Source organism: Volvox carteri (assembly GCF_000143455.1).
Source record: "Volvox carteri f. nagariensis unplaced genomic scaffold VOLCAscaffold_22, whole genome shotgun sequence".
Taxonomy (NCBI): Eukaryota; Viridiplantae; Chlorophyta; class Chlorophyceae; order Chlamydomonadales; family Volvocaceae; genus Volvox; species Volvox carteri.
In genome coordinates this window covers 629,813-638,884 of record NW_003307565.1, presented here as the reverse complement: position 1 = coordinate 638,884, position 9,072 = coordinate 629,813, and the positions used below count along the sequence as shown (strand labels likewise).

Sequence of the window (9,072 nt, the reverse complement as noted above, 5' to 3'; positions counted from 1 at the left end):
TTAGGTATGTTGGGTCCTCCTCTCCATGCCGTGAATTGCCGTGTCGTCATAGATGCGGCAGACGAATCCCTGTTGGGAAGTGATCAACACTCGGGTTTGGGTGGAATGAATGTGGCCAAGGAGTTGCGTGAGCAGGGGGCATTTCCTCTACCAATCCCGAAACTCGCCGCTAGACAGTTAGCTTGTCAAGGTACGGGTGCTGGACCACCGACCAAACGGAGTCTGCTCTGTGAGGCTCCTAGCGCTTTCCTTGCCAAAAATTTTCGCTTCTATTTTGTCCGCGCATGCGTGTATACTACTTTCCTTGCTTGCGCACTTCGTTTGACCAACCGCCGCCATCGCTAACGCTCGCTAATCCGCTTTTATCTTTAGAGCGCGCTGAAACCTGTTCAGCGCCCGGATATCATTATTGACGATTCGTTCAGGACGCCATGCATGCTCGAAAGAACATTCAAGGGTGGGTTCCCAATTATTCAAGGTTACTTGTAACGTTTTGAGATGGAACAAGCATTGAACATCCATAGTGTGCGCACGTGTCGATTGGAAGGCCGGCAGAACATGAAGGTGAAGCTCGTCCCGATCGATTCTATCTTATGGACCCGTGTATCTTATGGTGGCGTGTATAATGTATTAAATCACCTCAATTTAACTATCCATTGTAAAACTTTATATAGCCGTGCACATGAATGCGGCAGTTAATCAACCGCTGAAGCTTCAGTACACTCATCACGTCACGCGGTACGAGACACCGTGCGCATATGGATAAATTCTCTCATCCATGTTATATCATTGAAGAAGTATTATATCACAGGCCATATACGTGCGAGGTTGGCCTTTTGGTGATACTTTGAAGTACATAGGTGACTTGTCAACATAAATTCCAACCTGTGCCATGCACAATTCAAATCAAAACATCTTAGGTTGTTAATCCGAAACTCAGGGAGCGCGAGGAATAGATCCGACTTGTCCAGCCACGACCTTCGGCCCTTCCGTTGCGCTACCATCAACCGGCTTATTCCCAACGGCGCAGCGCATCTGTATTGACGCGCCAGCAAAATATAATATCTCCAAATGAAGCAATACTCGGCGCTAGTAGCCTTGGTACTGTTCCGAGCCGCAGCAGGTAGGCCTGACGTCACCAGGATAGCTTTTTCGAGGCACGTCCATCTTCGTATGTTGCTAGTGCGTCGTGCATTTTGTAACCAGCTTGTACAAGTGAGCTCATCAGTAGTTGCATCTCTATGGTGAGGGTGTTGGTTTCGCTGTTTCGCCAAGCATGAAACAGGCAGTGTATGGTCCATACTCTATGTGCGCCATAGTAGTAGTATATGCCAAGAAAATTCCGCCAGAGTTAAGCGCATACGCATGCATTTGCTTACCACTGCATAAATGAAGTTGACCTCTTCCCGTCCTCTTCCTCCTTTCTGGCGCATTTCATTTTGATGATCGACAGTGGTGCTGGCCAGCCAGTACTCAATAAATGTTGTTGCTACATCTTCCGACACCGATTCGGTCTTTAAAACAACAAGCAAGGATACCACGGTGGCACCTGCTGACGTGGACGCCATCGAGCGACGCACAATGACATCCCTGTCGTCGCCACCCCCACCACCACCGCCGCCGCCGCCCCCACCTGCATCATCTAATATTATTCGAAATCCACTTGGAACACTCATTTTTTGCTTTTACCGTTTCCCGTCGTTTCCGAACGTACCAGCGGCGCCTTCTCCGCCTGCGAACCCACCGTATGTCGGTAATGATGTCTTAATCGGCAAGGATGCTGCTATGCTGACCTCATCTACAGGAAAAGACGCGTCGACAAATATCCCACTGGCATCATCACTTCCATCCCCAACTGCGTCTCCCTCGCCTAGTCACCGTCCCGCTACTCGTAAGCCTTCAACGCCACCAAGGAAGCCGGCTATTCCCCCACGTATAATTCGGCTGCCTGCGCCAACCCCTTCTCCAAAACCACCATCACCAGTTCGCCGCCCGCCCAGTCCCAAGCCTCTAAGGCCGAGCCCTCGCCCACCAACGCCACCACCACCTGCCCGCCGGCAACCACCTCCAACACCGGCGGTACAGCCTACCCGGCTACAGCCCAACACCCCAACAGTCACAGCCACAGTCACATCCCACAGCAACAGGGTAAGGTCGAAGAGTGTAGTATCCTGGGTATCACGGGCTCTGTCATCCGCCGATCGGTTCTTTTCTGTAAAAGACGTGAAAATGCAACAAAGAGGATGGATGAAAACCTTGTAGCATGATGGTATAGCCTGGTGCGTGTGTGTAAGGCACCGTGCCTGACTGTAAGTATACATGCTTCTATACATGCTATTTATTGAGACCACGTGACACACAGTTGGCTCATCCTCATCCTCATCCTCATCCTCATCCTCATCCTCATCCTCATCCTCATCCTCATCCTCATCCTCATCCTCATCCTCATCCTCATCCTCATCCTCATCCTCATCCTCATCCTCATCCTCATCCTCATCCTCATCCTCATCCTCATCCTCATCCTCATCCTCATCCTCATCCTCATCCTCATCCTCATCCTCATCCTCATCCTCATCCTCATCCTCATCCTCATCCTCATCCTCATCCTCATCCTCATCCTCATCCTCATCCTCATCCTCATCCTCATCCTCATCCTCATCCTCATCCTCATCCTCATCCTCATCCTCATCCTTGCTCGCACCGCAGGCTAACCCGCGAAGGCTGCTGCGTTAAGCAGCTCAGCCGGGCAAGTGATGATGTCGGGACCTTGAGCGTGGTTGCTTGCAGCCTCCGGGTGCATTTGGGGTATGCATGCGGGCTTATGGAATGGCGCGTATGTGGAAAGCAGATGTGTACATATACGAATGCAGGATGGAAGGGTGTCCCACGTGGCTTTCACGTTTGGATGTGTTCATAACAAACATACGTACATACATGCACACACGTGCTCGCTCTTGCAGGGGCCGCTGCCCAGCCATTAGTTGCCTAGATCCCTGGCGAGTATCTAGCTTTTCCAATATGTATCTGTGCATAGCAGGTAGCCAGCTGTGAGAAGAGCACACCGTGCTTCTGTGCCTGATTCATTAACCAGGTCGGAGCCATAGCCCCGGGGTCGTCGGGGTGCCGGGAATTGAAAAGGGCCGTCGTCCTGTATGTATGTGTTCCTTGTCGTCCAAGGCTTGCAGGTTTGGAGGGTGTGGTAATTCGGTGCAGGCGTGTTTAGCAAATGCGTGCGATTGGTTGAACCACCTATCGGCGGCTGACTGCTGCACGGGGCATTCTGTTAGGCGCGTGGTAAAAACGAACTAGCGATCGATCGATGTCACGTCATCGTCTCGTGTTGGTACAATTTGCTCGTGATTGATCATGAACATGGCAGAGCGCGAGTAGTAGATGAAAGGAGCTTATATCGTGATGGGCTTATTGTGCATAGCAAATAAAAATAAAAGGTGCAATCCACTTGCTTCGGTGCCTTCTGCTGTCAGATGCTGATGGATGCCTCCAGCAGGTTCCAGCAGCAGCAGCGTTGCGCCCGAACGATTAATGTGAGCTTTTTCAAGCAGGCTTTCTATAAAATTTAATTTTTGAGTAAAGGATGTACAGCCTGTTGCATGTACAGATTCCGTTGGGCAACCCCACCTGCCAAGGAAAAAACCGCTCGCATCTCGAGGCGTGCGATGTCTATATATACGCATGCGTAAATATGTATATATGCCATACCGTGCTGTGTGGGTCGCGACATGTCCGGCCTTCCGTAAATATTGTCTGTTTTCTTGTGATCGTTGCTGTATGTTGCTGCGGACGTTGTGATGTTTGCGAGTTGTTTGATGTCGTTAGTTCTCTATCTAATGTTTTCTTTGGCGCGGCTACGTGCGCGTTACTAATCCGAACCGGAGTATATCGTCGGGGCGCAGAGTCCTTGAAGCCTATTTTGCATGGCTGCTTCACAGCAGAACACAGCACAGGAGCAATTTTCCACGTTTCCATTCCCATTTTCAAATTGGCGGTGTGTGTTTTAGAATACCGTCTATCGCCAACCGTCCATGCAACACCCCTGGAGCTCCAAGGTTGCCTTGAGGCACGTTATCCTGGGCGGGAAGGGAAGCGGAGGCGTCCGGGGCCTTGACTGATCCATGCACATATGGCGCACCCGGGCCCACGCTGCGGCTTCGTTCCAGCCCTAGCGAGCGAGCCAGCGATGCATGCATGCCCTGTACATACCATACAGGAGCCTCTCGCGCACATTCTCTCGTCCATTGCCTCGCTTGATTCTTAGTTGCTTGGTGGTCAATATCCATGGCTGAATTAAATGCCTTCTGGCTGGCAAGCTTTCATGGCTTGTACGCATGCGTACGACGTACACCATACGTACACCTAGTAGGTCTGTATTATGTCTGTCAGTGACAACGGCGTTATGTACGTAGCTGTGGGTGCATGCATCTGCTCGGTGCACACTGCCGTGAGCATGGTAGAAGCAAGGAAGGAAAAGTGACTGCTGCATATCTATATCTATATCTATATCTACTGCATATCTAATATATATTTATGCTGCTTGTGTTACATGTTTCTTGTCATGTCCGCCTTGACGTGCTCATAGTTCCGAAGGGCTCGGACATTTTTGGCGCCGAAAAGGCTTGCCCACCTTCTTTGACTCTCATGAAATAAGAGGCCCAAACGGCACGTCCATGCATGCATGCATGCATGCACGCTTCCAACTGACTACTGCGGCGCTTCCGTCCGGTCGATTGCTGCGTGGCAATGCGTGGCAGGGTTAGTGTCCCAACTGTCGCGTCATAGAACCGTAGCAGCCTCGATGAAGGGTTGATATGCGTACGAGAGAGACTGCGGCTGTTGAGATAAAGGCGACAAGCATCTGCGGCTGGCGCGCAATGACCAATTGTTAAGCTACGTGTCTGTATGTATGTACGTACGCGCGTCTATGAGAGGCCGCTGCGTCTACACTACACCGCAGTGACTGCATGCAAAGGGGCTGCAAACAGCACATGACACGTGACGTGACATTTCCATGCGGAATGTAAGCTGCAGCTGGCAAACAAAGGCTGTGTGTTGTCGTTGTTGAGCCAAGTCACCGATGGATGAGGAGATGCAGCCGGTGGTTTGGGGAGCCGTCAAGTTGCGTGCCGTTTGCGCCCTTTGGTGTCGTACGGACATCTAAGGTCGACTCGAGGATATTTGGAGTAGTTTGCGTAAACACTATTGCCTTGCGAACCTAATCATGTTGTCTCTCATCTTGTTTTATTAATCCCAAATTTCCACAATCAATAATGATCTGGGTTATACGATACCCTACCTGTCTGCCGGCGCTGGGAAGCGTGGCTGCGGATTATTGAAGTGGAACCTTTGTTATTAATGGAAATACGTGTTTGCTTTGCGTGGTCACCATGTTTTCGTCGCCACACAAATAGTGTCAGGTTAACTGTTGGCACGTATTCCCCCTTATTCACACTTCCTGGTGGGCCAAAGGCCATGTAAGCTGGAAAGGGGTTGCAGTGCCGCCGGGTGACAGCTGATTTTTGACTTACCCGGGCTTCAATTTGCGATGTACAGACAGTATTAAACTAGGTTATGTCTTAGAGACAATTTTTTGCCTAAGCAAATGGCAAACGCTTAAGCGAATGTGCACGAATGGTGTACGTTTGCTGGTACGTAACTATCCACATATGTATTTATTAGCGCTCGTTATCCACTGTGACAAGAATGGTTGAGTGGTTAATTCGCAGTAGCCGTCATGAAGGCCAATACCGCTGCGGCCGAGACATGGCGGCCGAGGCATGGCGGCCGAGGCATGGCGGCCGAGACATGGCGGCCGAGGCATGGCGGCCGAGGCATGGCGGCCGAGGCATGGCGGCGCGACGGCGTGCTGTCCATACAACTGTATGTATGTAACCAACCGTGTATGCTTTCCTGGGAAGTCATTATGTGAAGTTAGGTTCTAGGCAACATTTACAAGTTAACTTCCAAAGGGCTTTTGCAGCCGCGATCGACTGCCTGGTCGCAATGGTCGAAGCACTCACTTCCGCTTGTCTACTAGTATTCCGCGAAGTATTCCAGTGTCCTAATATCATTTCAGGGCTGGCAAGTTAAAGGCCTATTGGCAGCATGATAGCTGTGTCCTGCTGGTCCTTGCTTGCACGGCTTACTGTAGAATGTCAACCTAAGCACAGATAATATGCATAAATGTGATGCTCATATGAAGATTAAATTTCAGGATTGAGCCTGATAGCTGCAGTGTAGGCTGCGCGTGTAACAATCTCTAGCTTCCGGTCTGCTAATATCCTGCCCTTGATTCTTAAGAAATACATTTTTATGTTCTGATCTGTCATTTTTGTGGGCAGCATTTTCGCTCTTGAGTGAATGTATCATATCGCCCGCCTTTCACTGCGAACTACCAGTAGGCCGGCAGGCCCATTGATATTTTTATACCAGTTGATAACATACAAAAGTGAATTTTGTATTATGAAAATGTAAGATGTACTTAATAACCGATGGCCTGTTGGCAGCGCCTACGGCCTGCCTTCCAGGCTGCAAGAAGCTTTGGCAAGCACCAAGGCTAGAGTCTTAAATAACCACTTACTTAGAAAGAGGCAAAAGGAGGAACATATGCGGCGGTGTTAGAATCTTACGGTGAGTACTAACTTATATTCCCTGCGCTAGCAGCTTCACTGTAACTCCAATGGTTGCTAGTTACCTGCGGGATTCATCGGGAACCCTCTGATTGGAAGGGCTCCATGATCTAACAGGAATGCCTTATTTTAAACTTCAGGTGGCGTTGAGTAAGAAGGTTCGACATGACTGCTCACGGACCTGCGCCGGATTTGCTCTGCGTACACGGCCTCTGACAGAAAAATCATAACTGTGCCATCGTCCCGAGCCTGAGCCAGGGCCGGGGCTCTGGCAGTCCGCTACTTTTCCAGGCCTTGTAAGCCGGCGCGCGCAGTACAAAAAAGCCTTAGTTGGCAAGCACTTCAGGAATTGAGGCCTCCGTGATCCTTTGTGGTCTACTTGACCAGTTCATTGCTCGCTGAGGACCGAGCTTACCGTACAAAGACATTTCCTCGTACGGCCAAGGACATCCCAGGTCTCCCCTGATTCAATCGTACATCGCATATCGTAATGCTCTTGACATTCCTTTTTGCCTGGTGCAAAGGATTGCCGCTGGGTGTAGCAAGGCCGGTCACCAGGTAAGCCTAGCTGCGCCGCCCTGCTACGTATAGGTAGGCCTAGCAGCCTTACCTACCCATCCGAATCACGCCATGCGTACCCGTAGCCCACTAGCCGCCAATTGTAGATAACTTTATTGTGCTTTGTTCTCTATGTGCATGTTGTGTGTTTGCCGTTAAACGTGAGTCGTGTACATCGTCTTTCAGCTCAGGGCGAGGCCGCCAGCCGAGCTCGAGTTGAGGGTAGGGTAGGGTGTGTAGATCTTGTGCTGCGGCTCAACGCAGCAGCACCTACCTTGCAGCATAGCCCGCAGAGGCGCCCCACATATCTGACACAGTGCCAGTCAAACTCCGCTAATGTAGCTACTGCGTGTCCGCCAGTGCAAGGAAGTACAAAAGAACGGCCGGATATTATGTTTTATGGTAATTCGTCTGTAGCGCACCTGTTGCGTGTGCTTCGGAGATGGTTGGCGCGCCATAACAGTTTCCGTCCGTACCTCCCATACTAAGGCCTGGCGCAATACATAAGAGCCTGTGTCAGTCCTGTTAGCAGTAGTGGATAAGTGGAGTTTGAAAGCCCTAACCATTGGGATAAGCTAGAGGAATACCGCGCCAACTCGTCAGCGCAGCAAAGGCCGTGGAATTTGCGCTACCTCCATTTATGCAGCTTTAACCTGGATAAATTACGCTTCACAATGCTATAGGATTAACATGAGGCGTCTAGCATTTGTACTCTTCCTTATCTTACAAGTCGGAGGTACGCAACGCGGTAGCTCCCTTATCCTTTAATTCTTTGCAACCATGGTAACCTTGTTTTACAAGTGAACAGCTTCAAACGTCATAAAAGGCACAATTTTGGTGCGCACCGAGTGGTTTTACATAATGCGAATGAAAGGACTTCAGCTTCCTTCACCAATTTGCAGCATCACAGCATGACATACAATTTAACCAGCTCACTTCATGTTTATTGCCAAACGCTTCTTCCTGTCCGCCCGCCTGTCTATGCCCTTGCATGTCACATCGTCATCCATTGTCGACAACGGAATAACAGCTGGACTTGCCCGGAATGTTAACACCGTAGAGTTTTCAGCTGAAGGCGGTGCATCTTCACGCAACCAAGGGCTGGGATCAGCTTGGACCCGCTTGCTGGCCCGCCGCAATGCCGCTACCACACAAGTCAACCCCAATGGAACGACCCGAAGTCCCAGCCCCGACAACGAACCCCCATCCTCGGAAACAACCAACTCCGTAGTCATTGTGACCATTCCCAGCCCACCGCCTCGGCCACCGAGCTCGCCAGGCCCTGCAGGCCCGGCCGAACCCCCACCCTACTGGCCCGCGCCCGGTGTTCCCCCTGACATGCCGGGGGGTCCACCGCCTCCCCCTCGAATCCGAAATCCCCCAAGGAAATTTCCACCGTTGGAGCAAAGACCACCACCGCCCCTTAAACCGAGCAATCCACCACCGCTGAAGCCACCGCCGCTTGAGCCCAGCCCTCCACCGCCTGACTTTCCATCGGTGCCACGACACCCACCCAGCCCGCCGCCACCCAAGCCGCCGCCACCCAGCCCGCCGCCGCCCAGCCCGCCACCACCCAGTCCACCACCACCCCAACCGCCGCCACCAAGCCCACCACCTCCGAAACCTCCACCACCAAGCCCTCGTCCCCCGAGCCCTCGCCCTCCGAAGCCCCCCCGGCCCTCGCCACCACCCTCACCATCTCCACCATCACCGCTCAGCCCTCCACCGCCCCCTCCACCTCCACCGCCCCCACCTCCATCGCCCCGCCCGCCATCTCCCAGCCCGCCACCACCAAGTCCCCGTCCTCCAAAGCCAAGCCCCAACCCACCCCAGCCCCCACCTCCTAATCCACCGTCACCAAGCCCTCCAC

The 9,072-nt window shown here is 51.8% G+C and overlaps 2 protein-coding genes across 2 annotated transcripts in view; one reads left to right on the top strand and one right to left on the bottom strand.

The window, feature by feature from the left end:
• Positions 1–5,045, bottom strand: VOLCADRAFT_105000 (uncharacterized protein; the record flags this gene model as incomplete). Its single annotated transcript, XM_002951104.1, has 5 exons — positions 4,151–5,045; positions 3,640–3,724; positions 2,033–2,724; positions 1,380–1,549; positions 1–69 (listed from the first exon to the last, which is right to left on the bottom strand). Exons 1-5 carry the CDS (start codon positions 4,296–4,298, stop codon positions 1–3), a joined length of 1,164 nt encoding a protein of 387 aa, XP_002951150.1. The 5' UTR covers positions 4,299–5,045.
• Positions 5,046–8,540: 3,495 nt separating this feature from the next.
• The window catches only part of VOLCADRAFT_61191 (uncharacterized protein), a gene marked incomplete at both ends in the record, with an annotated part of 1,152 nt that continues 620 nt past the window's right edge, over positions 8,541–9,072 (top strand). Inside the window, one exon of the mRNA XM_002951186.1 lies at positions 8,541–9,055. Coding sequence (XP_002951232.1) covers positions 8,541–9,055 — 515 coding nt within the window. The remainder of the gene's footprint in view (positions 9,056–9,072) is intronic.